The 21,663-nt window shown below is 37.2% G+C and overlaps 1 protein-coding gene across 1 annotated transcript in view; it reads right to left on the bottom strand.

The window, feature by feature from the left end:
• Positions 1–21,663, bottom strand: part of MTMR10 (myotubularin related protein 10) — a 40,805-nt gene that overhangs the window by 4,141 nt on the left and 15,001 nt on the right. Inside the window, exons 4-15 of the mRNA XM_059824015.1 lie at positions 20,474–20,546; positions 18,165–18,307; positions 8,739–8,829; positions 6,119–6,293; positions 5,601–5,688; positions 5,340–5,428; positions 4,210–4,340; positions 4,015–4,084; positions 3,750–3,820; positions 2,702–2,871; positions 1,201–1,371; positions 111–293 (exon numbers count right to left, since the gene is read on the bottom strand). Of these exons, the coding sequence (XP_059679998.1) occupies positions 111–293; positions 1,201–1,371; positions 2,702–2,871; positions 3,750–3,820; positions 4,015–4,084; positions 4,210–4,340; positions 5,340–5,428; positions 5,601–5,688; positions 6,119–6,293; positions 8,739–8,829; positions 18,165–18,307; positions 20,474–20,546 (1,455 nt within the window). The remainder of the gene's footprint in view (positions 1–110; positions 294–1,200; positions 1,372–2,701; positions 2,872–3,749; positions 3,821–4,014; positions 4,085–4,209; positions 4,341–5,339; positions 5,429–5,600; positions 5,689–6,118; positions 6,294–8,738; positions 8,830–18,164; positions 18,308–20,473; positions 20,547–21,663) is intronic.

The raw sequence follows: 21,663 nt of genomic DNA, 5'->3' as shown, positions 1-21,663 counted from the left end.
TTGCTAAACTGAGGGTGTAAACCAATATATAACTGTAAATCTTTAAGCATTAACACCTTATGGTTAAGCACAGAAACAGTCCATTCACAGACAGACATCACTATAGTTACCTTTGAGCGTTTAAAAGTTTTCACTGCTCCATTTTGTACACATGGTGCACTCTTTCCAATATACAAAGGGTTGTGAAAAAGCAGGCGATCCCTGCTTGTAAACTGAAGAGACCAGTCCCAAACACAAGGAAATCTGAGGCCTTTCTCATCACCCAGCTGAATATTTTTGCTTATGGCAAATTCCTGCAAGAAGTTAACATTCAGGCATATTAAAAATCAAAGAAAATAGGCTTATTCACAGATCTTAATAATAAACCAGTGCGTAACTATTGGGCAGAGAAGAGCAGGGATATAATTTGGGGGTGGCTGCAACACAGCAGAGCAGCAAGACAGCCTGCTGCTGGAGGAAACAGCTGTACCCTGTTTTTCATTTGTGCAATGCAGAGGCAGGACTAATGCTTACTTAGCAAAAATTACTTTTCAATTATATTAAATTGTTTGTATACTCTTAACCCCCCCCAAACTGTTACTTGTAGAATATACTAATGGTCCCTCAATGCTCTACTTCTTTGTAAGGTAGCTACCTACAACCTTAAAGGGAAAATATTTAACAAAATAAGTAAGTTTTAATCAGCCATCAAATGTTTTCTACACACAGTTCTGATAAGCTCCAGTTTTCAAAAACATATTTAAGTGTTCAGTTTTCTAAGTACCTTCATTGTACATTACTATTTGAACTTTACACAGTCTCTTCCAACTTTTTCAACTATTTAAACAATTATGTCAAGGAATTTCAAAGTTTGCCTGAAGTGTGAAATTCTATTTATTGCCTGTCATTCTACTTCTTCAGTTCCAGATATAAATCTGTTTCCCAGAGGAGTACAAATAATAACGTACAGTAACAATGCTCTTCTGGAAAAAAAAAAAAATTCAATAGACTTCCTTCTTGAATAGTTAGTTACTGTCTATGCAAAGATCACCTGAAAGGATATTCTGATCATATTCATCTGGGGAGCTGAATATTTTGCCCCGAACAGAGTGTGACATTTTGAAAAGTACAAAGGAATACATTTAGCTGAGGTGATGTTATTTCCAGAAGGGCATGCTGAAGTCTCGTATTTGCAAAGTAGGTGTAACACTTCATACTCACAGTGCTTTCCTTTACTCGCTGATGAGGACAATTGAAAAGGAAAGTGCCAAACAATGAGATACGTGCACTGTCGTACAATATGGTCAAGTACATTTCAGAAAACTCGAAGGCTGCTGGGTATTGCTCTAGCAGCTGCCAAACACAGTCAAGAAACATCAAGAACAAAGGAGACTGGGAAAAGAAACAGAGAATTACTAAATTTCACGTAAGTTTTTCCCAAGTCACACCAATTTCTTTGCAGTTAGGGTATTTAGCTATACCTCTGCTACATTCCTCAGCAGGGTAAACTATTTGGAGTATTGTATTTTTTATGACTTTATGCAACTGTAATACCCTGTATTCCAGTTTAGCCACTTTCACAAGCAACTATGTCAGTTGGCTTTCTCAGCATTACCTTTCCACAGCTTTCCCTTCTCTGTAAGAAGCCAGTCAATTCTTTCCTGGGCTCCCTTCATACCTCTGTAGCTGCAAAAATGCTTTCTGCCATCTTGTATGTCCCTCATAATTTCCAAATTAGTGCTTGTATGAGCCTTCCTTACTACTTGGCCTTATTTTCGCAATGTATGTACTTCCTTCTTGTTTGAAATGACTGGAGAGCTTATGATTCAGCCACATTAAGTTCTCACTACACTTTCTAAGCTCTTTCCACAGTGGCCCACGAATGGCAAAAGTACAAACTATAATTTACATAAAGTTTTAGAAATACTTTCCTCTTCCCAGTTTCACTCTTCTGTATATCCTTTCCTAGGGTGAAAACATCTGCTTTCTCATTATTCCCCCCTTGGTATTTCAGTTTCTTTACCCTTTCATGCGTTTTCTCTGCTTAGTGCTCAGTGTCCTCAGTTTATCTGTTGGCTCCACTCTCTGGGGATATTGCTTTTCTATTACTCGTGGGCATTGTCCCTGAAAAAGGCTGCTAACTGAGGGTCCTCTATTTTTCCAACTGCAATTACAAGTCTCTCCTTTGCAATGACGAGGCCAAATAAGATTAGCTGGAAATACTGAAAATCAAGCACTGTGCTACCCTCTGTTAATCTGTTAGACAGCTGCATATCAGTTCATAAAGCTGCAGTGCTTCTCTATCAGCTCAATACTTTGAAAAGTACTGCATATTGCTATGACTTTGCTTTCAAAAAAAATGGTAAAACAAACAAAGCAAACAACCCGCTTCAAACCCACTCCTAACCCCCTTTTATTGCAATTTAAAATGTGGGCTGTGCTAGCATTTGTAACAGTGGGACCTTTTCACGTGTAACACTGAAGCAACATAAAAACCCAGCAACGTTTGATTGCACCTGGTGTTCCACTGATTCTCACATGGCTACAGAGGATAAAGAAAATATATCTCTCTCCTGGACAAAGACTCATTTTCTCTGACATTAGTTTCAGGAGATTTGAAAGTATTGAAAAATATTTTTACTTTTAGATTTCTGTGTGAATAAATGCCCAGGCTGATATTAACCAGATACTGTTACCACATACAAATACAATTCATTTTTACCTCTTTGTCAGATCTCTTTAAGTGGTTACACCTATCTAAAAACTGATATCCTGCCATGACCCATTCCTTCTGTATTAAGCTTTGAAATCCAACAATTGTTCGAAAATAGGGATCCAGCATGACTTGAATGAGAGAAGCAGCAAGACAGCTCAGGTCCCGTCCTTCTTCCTCTGTGAATAACATACAAAATATACAAAATATATAAGGTGTATATATACACATACACAGAATTAGATCTCAAAGAGCAAAAAGTGGCAACTAGGTCTAGTGTTTTTCTTTGAATTTCTTTTAAAACATGCTTTTTGCTGCTGTAATTATTCTCATAGTTTCAACAAAAACTAGAAGAAAAAAACCCCTTTTTTTTTTAATTGAGACTCATACAATAGAAAAGGTTCCTGCAGTATCCAGCACAACAAGGCATTCAAACAAGAACAAAATACCCACCCAAATGCCTGGTATTTAAACCGAGATGTGCTGAGAAGGAGGGTGTTCATGTTGCTAGAAATTTTCAACATATTTTCCACCTTGAAGCAGTTTTTGGAAGGCCATTATATGGGGAGAGTGGGATATACCAGCTGAATGAGTCTTGTAAAAATTACAGAAATTAGAACATTTCTGATCTCGGTATGAACAAGTTTTTCAGTGTCTTTTTTTTCTGGAATATCTGTCTGCACTTACGTAAGAGCAGCCACTGTTAGTGAAATACTGTTGTATGTAGGACCTCTGAATAAAACTGATATTGCTTATGCAAGGAGTATTAGCCCAATTAACACAACACAAAAGTTCATCCTAAAGTTTTGATTCTATCATATCACTATCAGAATAAAAACCGCAAAGACTCAAAGTGAAATATTCCTTTGATGCTATGGGCTATACTATAGTTCAGATACATAACAAAATTATCTTCCTTTCTAGTTCCTCAAGTGCCTAAAATATTTAGGAGCAATGGGGTTTATGTACAAAGATTACAGTTGATTTTATCTAAATGTGTTCATCTATATTGTCATACTAATGCTAAGAATTACAGTGTTCTATATGGTTGTATTACCTTGTAGAACTACAGAAACATGCTTACACTCCATCATATATACAAGCTCAGCAGAATGCTTAAGAAACGATCTAGACAGGAAAAGAAAGTGATACATCAGTTAATGTAACAGGCTCACACTCTTAAAGAAAACAATATTTGGAATATCTGTATTTACCTAACTTAATATATTAAAACAGAGAATCCTTCAGCTGATTCACTGCTTATTTACACTGGTGAAAGTTTTTCACATCTCATTAATCGTAATTTAATTAATGGTACAAACCTAATATACTCTAACCAGTGAGTATTTTCCAGTGAGGACAGCCACTTCTCTTCAGTTTCTTCAAAAGGCTCTGCAACAAGGAAAGTAATTACATTGCAGAACAGCTTCAAGTAACTACTCCTGTTAGCCAGATCTGTTAGGATTTGTTGTATTCCAAGAAAATAACCACCATGAAAGAAGGACAGTCCAGCGTACCATTAACACACAGCTGTTTGAGTTTGATATGCGCAGCCTGGATTTCCTGGATGTTGGGGAGACACTTGTCCAGATCAGATTTGTAAACATCACTTCTCAGGGGATGGCTTCGAGTTATTGCATTACAAATCCTAAGTAAGAAAAAGAATCAGCTGTTTTATTACTGGAGAGGAGAGAAACAGTCTTTCAAGAAACATGCCAGTCTTTAACTGCGAACAACTAAAACGACATAAAACATGTACCTTATTTAAAAAAAAAAAAAAAAGGAGATACTTTGCTCCTGCCACAAAGCTATTGACTCAAATATTTTTGGTTTCTGCTACCGAACAAAAAAATGGAAATGCTGGATCATTAAAACAACATGTTTGGGAAATGAAAATCTGAGGCTGACTTACGGTTATATAGCTCTACTCAGTTTTTAATTTTCCACAATTTTTAGTAAGACTTATCTATGCTAAATAAACAGAACATGTATCAAGTTCATAAAGCCAGGAAATCTGACAGGGTTTCAAATAAAATTCAGAGCTCCAACCTAACACACACCATGCAAGTGTTTGTTTGTACTACTTCAAAAAGTCACCCTATGAATTAAACCAAAAATACCAAGCTAGTAAACTACATACATAGTTTACTACTTAAGCAAGGCTCTAAATGCCTTCATCTTTCATCTTGGACAGTGAATGACAAGTATTTCACAGAAATACCGTGTGCCTTATGGCACTATATCTACAGAACTGTATTTCCCAATGCCACAAATAAGTAATTTTTACTGTGTCTTGCTGAAGCAGGTAAGAAAATCTCCACCAACATAAGTTGTATTACAGTAACGTTGATAGAAAAGATTAAGTCTGATCCTTTTATCACTGAATTCTGTCATCTGAATGACTAGCTGCCTAAAAAATAAACATCCCTTAAAATCTGTAAAATTATTCAGTATTCAAAACTGAAATGAACCTTAAATAGAAATTGTGCCAGAACTATATTCAAGAGAACAGTTTCTCAAAAGCTATTGCACTCCAACATTATGAAGCAAGTATCCTCTCAATTACCAATTGCTGCTGTGTTACACATAGTCACCACTTGTGTTATCCTATGCGTCTGATTAAAGAATAACATAACTCATCATTTACCTTTGATCAATTCTTCTTTGTTGCAATACATCTTTAATGTTGGCCATTCTTACAAGGGCACTCCCGTTAGGGTGATTCCAGGACCATAACTAATATGGGAAAAAAACCACAAAAGAAGCAACAAAATAATGCAGGTTAGTGTTATTCCATAGAAATTTTTTTCTTAAAGCTGCACACAAAACTAGGTTAATTGGCACACAAATCTTTAAGGTTTATATTGTACAATGATCAGAACAGTAACAAAATAAAGACTACACTTACTGGCATTCGTCTCCCAATAAAGGAGTAGGAGTATAGCTTAAGGTCTTGATCTGCTAAGGAAGACGGAACCACAAAATATTCTGGAAGGCTTGGGGAAAAAAATATGATACAAAGGGTTACTTTTCCCTACGTATTTTACCAGCTTTTCTCTTGCTGCAATGCTGTCTTACCAACTCTGTTAAACTATAATGCACCAGCCCCTAATACTGCAGTACTAACTGGTTGTCCTGTACGTCTGCATGATCTTACGTATCATTGCTACAGATCAGATGTATTTGTTTAGAAGCGTGCACGTTTCAGAGGGAAGTACAAAAGCATGAAAGCAACAGATGCCAAAATACGACATTTCCTTTAATGACAACACTTGCAGGATCTTTCAACTGAGGGCCTCTCCAGAGAGTGGCACATTTAAGAGGTGAAGTGCACAGTTAGGCAGGATGGAGGCTTTGGCAGAGGAGACAGGAAAAGACAGTATAGTTGCCTTGTTTTCGGCTACTTGCATTATAAGAGAAACTTACCAAGTAGATATCATATAACCTTCATTGACTGAACAAACTCTCCACTCTGATGCACCTGTCCTTTTGATTTCTCTATCCCAATCAGAGTAAGTTTCAAACAAAGGTGTCTGCTGACCACTGGCACTGCTGATGCCACCACCACCACCTCCTGGGTCTATTCCATTCACCTTCTTCACTAGGAAAAGAAAATTCATCAATGCACATTTAAAAAATAGAGAAAAAAAAATCAAACTCTTCACCTTCCTAACTACAAAAATGAGCCACTAGCATCAGGACTAACATTTACCTACTTTTATATTACAACAGATCAGTGATTTAATGACAGCCTAGCGATACATGAAGATGTAAATGTATTTTCTCCTGCAATTTCAACAGAGAAGCAACATAAAATTGGTATGTTGTGCTGCTTGATAGAAAGCAAGACATTCTAACACTCAGGAATGAATGTTATCTTCACTCACAGGATTTCTCTCTTCAACAGGCCAAAATTAGTGACTTTTTAAAAACATGAATCATTTATAGGCTAGCCTTTAATTAGGTACCTTATGAAGAAAGCAAACTATAAATTACATAATTTCAACAACTTTAAATGACTGCTGTATTAACGGCAAATAAAGTAACCTGAAGGCCAGGTTAAAAAAAAAAAAAAATTTTTATATATATTTATAGTCATGCAAGAAGATGGCCTACCATTTTGTGCCTAGGGACCAAGGAGTTTATATAGTCTGTTACTAATACAGAAGGAACTCCTTTGCTGGTCCTTTCTTTAGGTGCCAAGGAGGCAGTCAGCTGCGTCAAAGGAGACTACATTTTGTTTCTTGACACTTGAAGTAAATTTTTAGATGAAAGTGAAATAAACTGAGACTCAACCCTATTACCTCCTCCATGAAAAGTTCCTAGCTTTAGCAAGAGTCTGTAGAGACGTTAAGTGCCTGCCCAAACAAAGCAGAATACAGCGTTATGGCTCTACCGTCATCTCAGTGATTGTGTAGTTTCTACTTTCTGTATCTACCAACTTCATTCTTGCACTAGTACTAGGACTACTTATGTTTTTCAGAAGAAAACTGGACTAAAATCAGAATGAAGTATTTGTTCAAAGATAACATACAGAAAAATACGATAATTACCAAAAAATGTTTTAATTTTACTGTTCAATGACAGGATATATAATTATCAAATACAGCCTGGGGAAAAAAAAGATGTATATATACACCAGAGCAATGCAGGCTCTTTATGTTCCTCGGGAAGCACAAAGACAGTGTTTCAGCTTTTACTTTACTGGGACTAGCAGGGATAGAGAGTCATAAAACACAGTGCTGGAATTGTAAGAGCAAAGCCAGAGATCTATGCTACAAACACCAGGGTTCACAACAACAAAAAAACCCCAAACCAAACCAAACCAAAAGTATTTCAAACTCTTTTCTCCAGCAACTGCAGCACAGCAGAACAACTATCTTTTGCCATTCTGGTCTGCTGCTCCAGAGGAACAACATTTTTTACCCACCTTATGTACTTCTTCCACTAGGCATTTTTCCATACAGCAAATGGTATTTTAAGGACAGAGTAAAGGCAACTTTGTGACAGACTAACATTTTGTTCACACTTCACTTCAACATTTTATTGTAATTTTATCTGAAGATTGGCTTCCTCCCTAGTACTTTATAATGCTAAAGTACATAGACCTTAATAACCGCCCAAGTTTTATCAGGTAAGAAATGATATATGTAATTATGTGTGCAACATAATCACATGCACACTTATTCTTGTGCATGCACAGGGCAGTCATGTAAGCACCTGCATGAAAAACATGCACTTTTGTGCAAATTTGAAGGCCTGAGCTCATAATTCCACAACACTCAAGTTTTGTAACAGGCCAGTCAGTGGTTTCTAATGCCAGCTGCTGAGTAATTATTTCAGTACCACAGAACTACATCAATGGCACTTTCTCTATTTGGAGGCTTGTTACGCTAGAACTGATGGTTTTCAGCTGTGTACTGGCTGGGGAACACTAAGCAGTGACCGCACAGCATTCCACTAGAAATCAAGTTCCAAAGGCATCTTTTTCAGGCTTACCTAACTGACAAGGTTCAGTTGGAGATTGGCCTTGAGCAGAGAGGGTGTGCTCCAACTCAGCAGGGGTGGTGGAGGTTTTGAGTGGTAAGAACTGCCTAGTAAGCCTCTAGGAAAGAAGGTATGGAGTCCCAAGCTGCACAAATCCTCCTGCAATACCACCAGAAGAGAAACTTATTCCCAAAAGAAGGGCAGGTGAACAAGCCTGCCTGATGGGAGATTAGCTAGGTACCTAGAGTACCAATATAGACATACAATAGGAGGATCGAGGCGTGAATTGAGAAATATTCATGCTGACATAAGTGCTGACATAGATAGTTTTGTTTTGTTTCAGACAGGAAAGACATTTCTTTTGATTTTGGTCGTTAATGTCTATCACAATGAATGACTTACAACCGAAAGTAAGAGGTTGGGTGCAGGACAAGCCAGTTTTATTACCCCTGGAGAAAGCCTCAAATGCTTTTTGCCACTGCTTCTAGACAGAAGTCTTACTAAAATTACCTATTATGAAATAGGGAAAAAAAATTAACCAAAATACTTTCATACTTACCTGGATTATGATATATTTCCCCAACATACTCAAATGCAAAGAGAAGCTGAAGATCCGTTGGCTGAGAATAATGAGCTATTGCAAGGCACACCTACGAAAGAAACATTTATTACTGTTATTTATAGACATAAAATTTATTGCTCTTAATTATGACAGCATGAAATATGCAGAGCATAAGTTAAAAATCAGTCTTCTGATGTTTTATTTCCATATTTTATTTGAGAGGAGTGGATTATATAGTTAAACATACTCATATGTGCCGAGAGACCATTACAGTTATCATAGTAGGCGAGTTCATGACCATCTGTCAAGAGGGATTAACTGATAAGGGTGGACTAAGTTTTTGCAAGAAAGGTCAGACTGCAACAGGCATCCCTGAACACGATTCTCTGTATCAAAAGAGACAAGTAAGGACTTGGAGCTACTGTGCGGTGCCTGCCCACCTGCATATAGAAGTAAGGAGGAGAACAGAAAAAGAAAAGAGCACAACACACAGGTGGTGAGCGCAGTACAACAAAATCTCATTTGTAATTGGTCTTTTGAACAATTTTTTTTTTTTTTTTTTTTAAATAAAGAGTACTTATCAACGTAGCATAAGAACGTAAGAACGGCCATACTGTGTCAGTTCAAAAGGTCCAACCTCGCACTCTGTTCCTGACAGTGGCCAGCAATCAATGCTTAGGGAAGAGGGGAAACACAGGGAAAGCATATAATGAAATTTTACCAGGATATTTTTCAACAGTTCACAGTTCAGGCACTTGCTGAACTAAAATCTGGTATCAGTATTCAACAGCATTTGACAGATATTTCTTCTACAAAGTTGTCAGTTGGGCTAAGAGGTTTTCCTTTACAAAAGCCCTGTTGGTTCTTCCCTAAAGTATCATATTTAACCAAAAGTTTGTATCTAATTAAATTTTTATTATCTTTCCCACTAATTCACCCCATATAGGCATCAGGCTTACCCGTCTGTGCTACCCAAAACTGAGCCTTCAAAAATTTCTGCTTTCGGAAGGGAAAACAAGAGGTTGCTCTTTGAAGACTTCCAGGACCTATGTCAATCCTGCATCTCATTAAGTTGTATTCCAAAATTATGAACAGTATTGAGGAATATAAACGAAAAGCAAATTGTTTGGTAATAAAAAAGAGCTTTTCCCCCCCAAGTTACTTGGAAATAAGTAATCCATGGTGGGAGATGTTTTCTTCATGTTAGTCACTTGCAGTTTGTTTGTCAGCTGAATGGCAGGCCAAAGATTCTCCATCAATCTCCAATTTCAATAAAAAGTCAGTTTTTAGGGTAGGTCCTTTTGCCAGGCATGGGGGATCTACAGTTAATTAAACATGCCAGTAATGACCCCCTTCCCAGTCCCCAGCTGATCTTGAGAACTGAAACATCAGTCAAACTTTCTGAGGGTAGCAAGATGTCAGCTTCATTAAATTTTGGCCTAGCCCTTATAGGTTGTGTCCCAGATGACTGCATTTCATTCACAAAAGAAACCCACCCATAACTTCCAGATGCCTGCAGGCTTATAGCAAGCTCCAACACTGTCTCTGACTATCCGACGCATTAATCACATTTAACCAGACTGAGTCACAAGCCCTGCCCTGGGAAGGAAAATTCAGCAAAGATTTAAAATAAGAGAGAGATGCATCCTCGGAACAGCAGAGATTAACTTGGGGCACAAGGAAGAGCCTTGCTTAAGCCTTTGCATTCTTTGCAACAGTCTCGGGACCAGCATCACATAAGCACTGGTTTTCTACCTGTAGAAATTGTTCATTTTGGTAGAACCCTAAGATTATTATAATTAAGGGTGCAGCACGTGGCTTAGCATTAGATACTAGACTTCAAATGCATTCAAGCTTTGCTAGCCTTTGCCTCTTTAAATGTGGATATGCATTAATAAATACAAAATACTTGACAGAAACCTACTATTTAGAAGAATGAAATTCAGGAAGAAAAAAAACTTTCAAGTAGAGATTGGCACTGTTATTCTCCACATTTCAGGACTTGATTTGGAGTCTTTAGCTTTACGTTCTTCCCTCAGTATTCGCCTCTCCATTTTAATAAAATGCACCTGCCTTATCTCTAAAGAAAATATTTAATGAAAAGGAGGTTATGAAATACAAAACTCTGTCACACGGAATTTCTGTATCTGAACATGTAAAATGAAGTTTTTAATTACGGACAAAGACATAGCATAAGTTCACATTATGACCACTTAAAATTTTCTCTTTCCATTTTCTTCCTTCTCTTCAGCTCTCCATGACTTTTTATATTTGGCAACATGTTGACACAATTTATTCACTGTTTAGCAGTTTTGGATATTATTTTTGAAAGACATTCTGTGCATCCAAGAAATTGTTTTCTGTTAGTGAAGGGAAGTTTTCTTATTGTCATAGACACAAAAGAACGATTTGCATGACACACAACTGAAGGAATACTACTAGTGGCAGCACTGTACCACAGGAAAAAAACTTGAGAGCTCACTTATGTTAAGTTCCGCATGGAGAAAGTTATTGTACTTTTACTAGCTTGTATGCAACATATATGGCATTATGGAACCTTGGTCATATTTTTATTTACTTTGGCTTCTGATGGGGACATTCCTCGCTATTTATAAATATCAGTAATGACTGTAAGACTAACTTGGGTTGAAAATGGTGTTTCACAAACACTCGCCCACAAAAAAAGTCCTATTGAGTCTTCGAAGAACAGTTGCTTTAACTTTTCTCCCCATGCTTTCAGTTCTACAATGAAACTGCAAAAGAAAATAGAGGACAGGACATTCCAGGGGCAGCAGAGACCCCCCAAAAAACCCGAACAGTAAAAGTGTCAGTGGGAAATAGTCTAGCATGACTTTTCAAATGAACATTTATAAGCTCATTTCCAGGACTCAGTAAAACATTTAATAACTACCATGAAGTAACACCATGAAGTAACTGGAAGCCATGCACATTTTTTTAAATATTGTGATTTCAGTGTACAAATCAAAGCTGAAGAAACCAGCTGTTGCATACTACTTGGCCTCTTCTAACAGACTACTTTTGCCTATCCTTCACAATGAAACAAAATGGAAATCTGTGTACCTACGCATTTTGACCTCCATTTCTCCATGTAACTTTTCACTACAGTAACTGATATTAACAGAGCTACTCCTCATCTTCGTCTATGGGGAGTGAAAGATGAAAGCCTTTTACTACACTGATCTGCTCTCAGGGCCTGAAGATGAACTGCAAGACATTAAAAAATTCCATTGTGCTGCCAAACACCACAATAAAAATACAGTAAAACCTATTTTTAAAAGCAGCAGCTGAAACCTCTGTCATTTACTTGCCACATTTGAGAAAGAGAATATGTGTGTGCTGTGTTAAGAGGGGTAAAACTGAGGGGGGAAGATGGTAAGCATTCAGATGTGGTTCCCAAAAAATATGAGACTATAGCTGTGCTTTTGAACCCAGCAGCTGAAAAATGCTCCCAGGTGTCCCACAGTGTAGACATAACTCAATACCAGGCATTGCATGGGTGAAACAGTCCACCTGTAGATTACAATACAGGTTCAGGACCTCTAGTTCTGTTACTAAAAAATATTTATCCTGCTACTGTCTTCATTTTTACATTTTAGACAAATCCCACCCATATATACACTAAACAAGTATTAAAGACATACGCATTTTCAGTTTATTCTTCACTAAATCCATATAGTAGTTTTATTGTCTGAAAGTTTCAAGAGACAAGCACATTCCCACAGATCTCAGCAGATTATCACCATAAGTAGAAAGCTCTTAAATTGGAAGACAAACAGGTTTTACAGGAAATGTTCTCATATCAAACTGAAAAAATGTTTGGTAGTCTTGCCAATTTACAATTGTGTAAAGCTGAAGATATTTAGGCTCAGTCAAATAACAAGAGAATAAGCTGCTTGTTGGAAAGTTCATTTATTAAAAGCAATAAACACAATGGCTGTAATTATTTCATAGTACAAAGGCTATAGCCCTATGTCAGTGTCCCCTGTTCAACCCCTATCTGAGAAAAATAAATGATACTTTCAGGGCAAGCCCTCTGCTTCTTCAACAGGAATTTACCAAGGATGAGAGCTTCAAAATATTGCTTATGCTCTTGGAAAAGTTAGTTTTGAACAGTCATATTTAAGATGCGCTAAGTTAGCATAGCCCTGTATTTCACTTCCTTCCCTAAGCCAGGCTGCCTTATGAACTCAGTGGAAGGATACTATTTTCCCTTACTACTGCAATTCCTATCCCAAGTAGACACCTGTAGTAGAAAGTCACGCAACCAGGACCAGATAAGTCCCATGGACAGAATTTGTTAATCTTCCTAGGCAGGAAGTCTCCTCAGGAAAATAAGCTTTCATGTAACAAGACTTTCATCCCTAACCATTGTGCACGTTCTCCTAGCTGCTAAGCTATAAATTGTCTAATTGAGAACTGCTTTTTTTTTTTCTCCTTCTGTAAGAATTCCAACACCAGCTATACACAATACTTAATTTGGTTTGAGTACAAGTAATCTACACGAGAGGAAACACGACAAGTATTGCAGAAGCTGAAGTAACTTTTTACTTATCAGAATCCTTCTTTGTACAAGAATGTGTTTGAATTCTAAGTACAGGTTTCCTAAGCCTGAAGAGAAATATTAAAATACATTGCTATTTTTTAAAATGCCTTTAGATAAGTTTACTTCTGAAAAAAATTTTCTTCCCCCCCTCCAATCCCATTCCAAAGACCTTCAAGATAATACAGGCATTCCCAGTGTCTTGAGATATTACCGATTTTGTGATCTGTATAAACAATTAGAACAAGGTAGTATAGAAGTCGGGGGGGGAGGAAAAAAAAGACATAAAGGGTCAGGATCATTTGTCCAAAACTCTCAGAGTTTCATATTACTCTTCATAACAATTAGGAAAAAATTGTTCCACTCCATCCCAAGTGTTATGACATGTGAAAAGGCTAGTTTTGATTGCACAGGAAACAAGATTTGAGATAAATAATTTTCCTTCTGTTTTGATTAAGCATGTGTTTCTGAAATTGCTCTCATACTCATTTAAAAAAGCTTCCTGAAAGAACAGAACCGAGGGAGTTCCAGAAGAGAAAGGGACTGAGAAAATGGAGACATATTTAGGAAACAGGAGATTATAGGGCGTGTGCCATTCTGGTGCACTGCCAAGATTCATATGCATGGTGAGGCAACATGCTACCATCATCTAACAGCCACAAGATCTAAAGCCTCACCTTTCATACATTTTAATTTCTTAGTCCAATGTCAAGTATCATAGTGGCTAGAAATTAGCAGGAATTTTCAGTTTGACTGTTGTGATTTTTGGAACAAAATCATTCCTTTTCCTTTAAGGAATGCAAAATGCTTCTTCTTTCACGCTGCCTAAGACTTCCCCAACTTGCTTACTCTTGCTTCCCCATTCTCCACTTCCTCCCACACCCATCTGGCTTTCCTTCCTTTGGAGCCTCTATAGCTCTATTTTAGAGACAAAACAGAATTAAACTGCTAAACAACGATGAGTGCGAGTTTCCATTCCCTCTATTATTCCTTTACTCTTATTTCCCAAATATCCATTAATAAAAATGAGGAAGAAAATATTTACTTGACTGATTAATGCTGAGAGGGTATTTTATTAACATGTATTGGCTGCAACTAATGTTGAAGGTATTTTTCCAATATATCTGATTTTTAAGCTTCTTCATAACAGTTTACCCCAAAATAAGCTAATTCACCTCAAAATTCAATGTGTTCTTCCCATTTGATTCTGCTTAAAGGTAGAGAAAAACACCTCTGAAAGTTCTACCAATATTACCCACGCATCATGTCTGTGTGTAATCAAGTCGGTCAGATAGTCCACATCTGAAGCCTGACTGCTTTCCAACTTGGATCCTTCTTTTCACACTAATACTAAAAGAGACTCAGAACACTCACTATTCTAGTAAGGCACCTTAATTAGTAAGGGTTATTCCCCCTTATGCCCTGTTCAGCAAATAAAGACACTTCTTTAGGAACGGATTACATTCTCCTTGCCAACACCGATTTATGTAACTGAATGCTGTTGAGTATTTCATTACATTCAAGGAACTATGCACGAAACAAATTACTTAACTGTGTAAAGTTAATATCTGTTCTCCTTGTAACTATTCCATATATTTAAAGCTCATTTTTAAATAGTAATTATCAAGCGTATTGGTTTTACTTCTTTAACTATTGCTCTAAACAGAACATTTGCTAGCATCTGGCAACAAGTTAGAGACATTTATACTCCCATAGTTTGAAGCGTATATTTTAGTAGGTAGATATTTCATTTTGACCTACCAATGCTTTATTCATAGCATGATACTCCTCTGTATTACCAGGATGACATTTAGTTAGAAAACTCCCCGGTCTGATTTGTATTGCTGACCGTATTCATGCAAAGTTTGCTAAAGGAAGTTATTTATGATTTATAAAGCACTAACATGCAGGTCTCTTGCTTTACAGAACAAACACTGTAATGCTAACTGTAGCATCACCTTCCCTTCCGCTTATTTTAAAAACAAGTGAAAAAAACTTATTTGAAAAAAACTTCAGTCATAAATACTTCAGACGTTATTTTAATTATAGCCTGCACAATTCACTGATTCCAACAGAAATTATGAGTTCTGCAGTTTCTCAACACTAAGCACCCTAGAAAACCTTCATAAAACACATAAGCACAATTTATCCAGTTCATTTTTTACTCAGGAGGTCTTCATATCTAGCTCCAAAATGAGCATAAGCAAATTTGCGAGGAAAAAAATATAGCTGATAATTACTTTGATTTTTCTCAAAGAGCAGACTGCAGATTAGGCCCCCAGGTCAAAAGGAAAGAGAAGAAGCTGGAGAGGGTCCAGTGGCGGGCTACCAAGATGACTATGGTCCTGAAGTACATCTTCTGAAGAAACTGGGCTCATCTAGCTGTGCAATAATGCGACTGCAAGAAACCACTACCAGGAAGGTAGTTACAGACTCAGTCTTGCCAAATGACATAATGGGCAGCAGCCAGAAATTTATCTTGGCACATTCAAGCTGGACATCAGGAAAAACATGCAGCACTGGAACAGGTTACCCACAGAGGCAGAAGGCTCTCCATCCTTGGTCGTTTCCAAGTTACGACTGGACAAATCCACAGCTAACCTGATCTAATCCTGGCAACTCTGAAGAGAAAGCTGGACTAGGCGATCTCCACAGGCCCCTCCCATCTAGCATCCCTGACTCCATGGTCAGTTCTCTACTACAACATTCTCTCAGTCAGAAGACAATGAGCCAAAGAGAAGAGCAGGAACTCCTCCCATCAGAACTCAGTTATACTTTAAGTCTTGGTCCTCCCTACAAAAGTTACGCACACATAATTATTTCCAAGTAGACAGCTACCAATGTTTTCATGCACAAATAGCTGGATGTAAACACATATTAAAGAGGCACTTCAGAGCTATAAGGAGGCCTGACCACCTTCCTTTGTTTTTAAACATCAGGACAACCCTGCTAATATGTGCTACTTGAAGGGCAGGAACAGAAACCAGATTAAAAAAAACCCCAAACTTTCAAGAGTGTGGTGTTAGCATGCCATTTAAATGTCAGAAAGAACAAAATAACTCCATTCAGTATGCTAAGACCATTCTAATTGTGTTCACCAGCATCCCAAAATAATTTAAGCAAAATCCTGATATAAGAAACCTGATCTAAGGACCTCATGGTTTTAGACCTTTATATTTTAATGCTAACAGAATAATGTTATGGAAACATTAGATTAGGTTAACAAAACCTTATCTCCCTTCAGTAATAGCGTGCTTCTGGGATACACCCACACAAAGTTGCAGTAACCTACGTGATGCATCAAAACTGCAATAGCAACCACACAGCTGATATTACTATTGGTACAAGTTTTCTTCCACTCCTCTAGTGAGCACATTCTGATATTTGAAATGGCAACTGTTACACTTTTGGTCACCACCAGTACTATCTTTATAACCACACCAATTCAGATCCTTCTGGATCTCTAGAACTAGCTGTTCTTCCTATCAAAAGAAATCACGTTAGACCATGTAATTATAAATGTATAAAGCAAGTGTCTTCATAAAAAGGTTTCACTTTTTGCTCTTGCATAAGTCAATGCAGCACAAAAAAATGTTAATGGAATGCTGAGTTTACACTCTCTTCCTCCCTCCTCCAGGCTAATCACTCCTCTTAGCTGTGAGGCCAATTAGAAACAGTTGCTATAAAGATATTGCACCAGACAGGCTGCTCCAGGAAGATTTCAGAAAAGCTGTGAAAGGGGAATTGACTGCTGAAAGATTGCCAAACATGAAAGGTTCAAAGAGCCAAGGCAGCAGGCAGGGAGGCACCCAGAAAAGTAGCAAGGAAAGAACAGTCTGCTTCATCACTGGGCTTCTGCCCATGGATCTCTATGAGAGGGTAAAAGGTGAAGAAGTGATGAACTGCTTCATCAGTTACTCAGTTGATAACTGCAAACAGACTTACGTCTGGGCAGATGGTTCTTAGGACTTACAGGGTTAAGCTCCCACTTTATCCTACTGAGAGGGGGAATTCTTAAGCTCTGTGAGCAAATTGGGTCATTCCTTATGAAACGATCGCTGAGCTATGCCTGGCCATGAAGTGGTGCCAGGGAGGTCAGAGGAGCTGTAACTCAAATAACCTATGGAACCGATCCAGAACAAGGAAGCTGGTGAGCTAGTGTTGTTATGTGGACTAACCACCTCTGAGTAGCAGAAACTTATTTGGACCTTACCAGGTTAAATAACACTGTATGATTTTATTGAGACTTTTGACAACAAGTGTTAAAACTGGGGAAGGAATGAAATTTTTAGGAATGTACAGGCAGAAGTAATTCCTCTTGTCAAGAGGCATGCAAGTCTTTTCTAAGAAAACATTGAGAAAGAGCACATAGTTTTATGTAGAGTAGACAAAGTAGTCATTCCAAGAGCTTGTTGGAGAACGTGCTGTGTGAAGCAAATAAGAAGCGTATATATAAGATAGTACACTTTACCTATGGATAAGTTAAGCTTATGACTTTCAGAAAATGTGTCAAAGTTTCAAACATTTTCCATAAAAATGTAAACATCTGTTGTGCAGCTGCAATGCAGCATTCCGATTCCAGTCTTTAAAAAGATTAATAAAATAGTAATTTTTTTAAAGTACAGATGACAAAAATGCAGGTTTGTCTTACATGAAAAGAAACAGTTAATACATCACATTACATTTTTTACCTAATAATTTTGACTCTAAAAATCTAGATATTCTCCTGTAACAGAATGTGATTAATTTGCAGTTCTTCCCCCCTACTTCTCTACCTAAACATAAACCAAAATGTTCTTATTAGCACAGCTGTTGCTACATGTAGTGTCTACAAGGCAAGATTTCATAAGGAGATATAATACCTTTTTTGCACTTTCAGGACCCGCTTCATCAAAACGAAATCTGACAATACGGAAGTCTTTGCAATAAATTATTAATTCAGTTGGATTAAATTTAAGTTTCTGGTTGGGACCAAGGACCTTCTGTTTCCTCTTGGTGTCATTCACTGTAAAGAAAAGACAAACTTATTGGACTGTGTTTTGTAAGTAAGTGTACAACACAAGACTGGCTCAAACAGATACAGTAATGTTGCTACCAGCAGTTTTTCATTTAATAGCGTATTTCAACAGTTCAACTGAGGTAGAAAATCTGTAGGTCCTCCTTTTGATCAATTTCCTTTCAAACAAGTGGCTGAATTATAGTTTCCTATATGCCCAGATTATTTTTGTCCACCAATAACTTCACAAACAAGGAATTAACGTGCAGTATTCTCAAGAGCTCTTTTTGCCCCCAGACAGTTAACTGTGTATGCTGCAGTGCCCTTCTGATGCACAGTAACTAGCATATATGCTGATTTTTTTTTTACTTGGATGTATAAAAAAAGTGCTGGAGTGAAGACTAGTATTAACTCCTTATTTCTTACATAAAACTCAAGAATATAAGTATAATAAATTGCCAGCTGGAGTAGACCTGCATAGACAGGCTGTGTCTCTTGGCCTATGTATCTCCTTTTCAAACACGAAAAGTTAAGTTGTAAAAAGTAAGCATCACAGAAGCCACAGAGATTTTATTTGGGGTAACTGCAAAAACTGGGGCACGTAGCTGTTGAGTGATTGACATAGCTGCCTAGTTGCAGGGATCTTCTGGGTTAAACTTAAGTACTTCCAGGGAACTCAAGACAAGTGTTTTTGGACACCTCCAGCTATTCACCTTCAATATAACAACCACTGAGCAACCCCTTCTGCAGCATAGGTGAAACCCTCCACTTAATTCCTGTTAGTAAAAGCTTATGCTTCACTTAATTTAGGGTAAACCTGCATAACAGAAGAACAAAGAATAATCCCCTCAAGTGTGTGGCAGGAAATACTGCCCTTTACTTCTAAAGAGCTTCAAACCTCAATGGAAATGCTAAACAGAAAGGGTTCCTAGAGAACTTCTACTATTCTTCTAATGAAACTGCAAACGTTCATGCTATTTGACAGTTTGGGGAAACATGCACAAAAGAGTAATCTAGAATCTGCCAGCCCTCAAGTTTCAAAATAAAAGCTGTCTGTAGTTCTCTCCCATTTAGGAACAACGTATTTCATGCGAGACAGGACATAATTAACAGAACAATTACTTGAGGCTGGCTGACTTTTCCCTCCTATTTAGCCGAATTTATTATATGAGCATTTGTATGAGATGTTAAATAAGAAGATCGCAACACACCATTTATAAACAGCTCCATACAAAACTGTCATTAACAGATTTGCAATACAGCTACTGTTTTGTCACTTCGACCTGATATTTTTGAAAAGGGGCAACAAATGTGGGCCAGTGCAAGACCACGTAACAGGTCAATAGCACCTCTTCATTTAAAAAAAAAGCATTTCTTCATGATGTTCTTCCTCATATATACATTAACCTTTTCACAGTGACTACAACCAGCTTCCAGACTGGAAATGGGTTATTGGATAACTCTGGGCACTGAAAACTTACAAGTAATGATTTAAATTACCTACAGTCAGAAAACCAAGTATTTAACAGCCCATGCCGTAATCAAGATTTGAAAAATTCAGTTATATCCAATTCTTCAATTACAAGATGAAAAACATTCTTCTTAAGCAGGTTAGCCTAAAGTATCCACCAAATCAAAAACTGGTTCTTCAAAATAAGTATTTTATAAGTTATTTCTTCAGATGTCTATTGTCACTAGTAGATTTTTGAGGACCACTAGCAACTAACTTGCTAAGAATTAGACAACATTGAAAAATCGAGCATTTAGTTTGTCAGATAGCCCAGCTATGTATAAATTGTATGTTATGTGCTTTTTCCAATCTAGTGTATTTAAATCTAAAAGATTCAGATCCTTGAATATAAAAAAGTTGATAACAAAATTTTGTACTGCTATAAGAGGTGTCTATCCTAGAACACCTGTTGATTCAGTATTGTAGTTAAATTTAAAACCAATATAAAGACCCAAGTAAAAACATCTCCCGCACGGCACGTCAAGTTTTATTCAGCTTTTAAGGCTTTTACCCCAATTTTAAATAAACTAAATTCTTCAAATCAGGTAAGATTAATGACATAAAACCTTAAGCATCAACAATTCTGCACAGCCTAACAAGCAGTTAACAGTTTTGAACTGAATAAATTTAAAGCCTGTCATGATACTTAACTATTTTTGACATACCTGTGACAATCTGCTCAATGCATGTTAGTGGGACATCATGTTCACCAAGGAGGAGGTTTTTATAATGGAATTTCTGAAACACATGAACTCATAGCCATTAATTACAGTTCTGCAGTTCACAACCAGATATACAGCACAACTTGGAAGAAACTATGATAAAAATCAGGCATGCCTAGACTTTTCTTACATGTACCACCCTTGCCTATTCACAGGCAGTTAGAGGTTGTGGAAACAGCTCTCTTGTGCTGGTGAAGGCACATCAAGCAGTTTAGAAACCCCAGTGGAGTATGCAAAATAACCTTACTACTTGCACTGAATTTACTAGCCTCAAAAATGGCTGGTAGAAATTCAATACAATCTGAAGTGTAAAATATATACATATATATACACGCACGATAAAAAAAATCTCCAACTGTTATTGTAACCATAGAAAGAAAAAAATATTAATTCAGCTTTCAGAAATAAGTTTTGACAACTACTTCATGTCAAAAATTAATTTTTTGAAGTAGCTTTGGTCAATTTTACTAACCATGACTGAAGAAGCATCTATCTACTTTCAGAGCTTTACATACACCTGGTTAATGGAGTGTTTCTTTTAAAAGCCCAAAATGAAAGTGAAAACTCTACCGAAAATAACATACAGCTCACAACTTGGATTTCCAAACAGCACTGTATGCTGTGCTGTTCAAAAACTGATCAAGGTTTTCAATGTCACATGTTCTGCTTTGACAAAGGCTTTGTTTCTTTCTCCCCTTTTCTTGTTGCTTAATCTACAATGAAAGCTCATTTCATGTTTATTTGTCCTCCATCAGTAATGCCAATAAAACTTGGACACATTAAAGGCTTTGCTGACCTGAAGCTTGGCTAGCCAAAGGAACATTTGCAATTATCTTTTTCAAGGAGGAACATGTTTCTATATAATTCCTGTTTCGGCTTTTGTAAAACCACTTCCCAATGAAGCCTCCATAAACAGAGGTAAATAGAACTGGCTGTACTTCCATACCAAACTTACTCTGTTCTGATATTCTCAATGAAGGGATGGAGCAGCAACACATTCAGAACAGGACAGTGGAACCTCATCATTTAGCCTATTTGTTTTAGAAGGCATTGTATTTCTATCAGATATGACACAGATTCACTGTATTCCAATTAAATTGATTTTATGTATCACATTTGTTGTCATGATGTAG

Source organism: Gavia stellata, chromosome 13 (genome assembly GCF_030936135.1).
Source record: "Gavia stellata isolate bGavSte3 chromosome 13, bGavSte3.hap2, whole genome shotgun sequence".
Taxonomy (NCBI): Eukaryota; Metazoa; Chordata; class Aves; order Gaviiformes; family Gaviidae; genus Gavia; species Gavia stellata.
The sequence above is the reverse complement of the archived record's forward strand: the minus strand, read 5'-3'. Positions and strand labels throughout refer to the sequence as shown.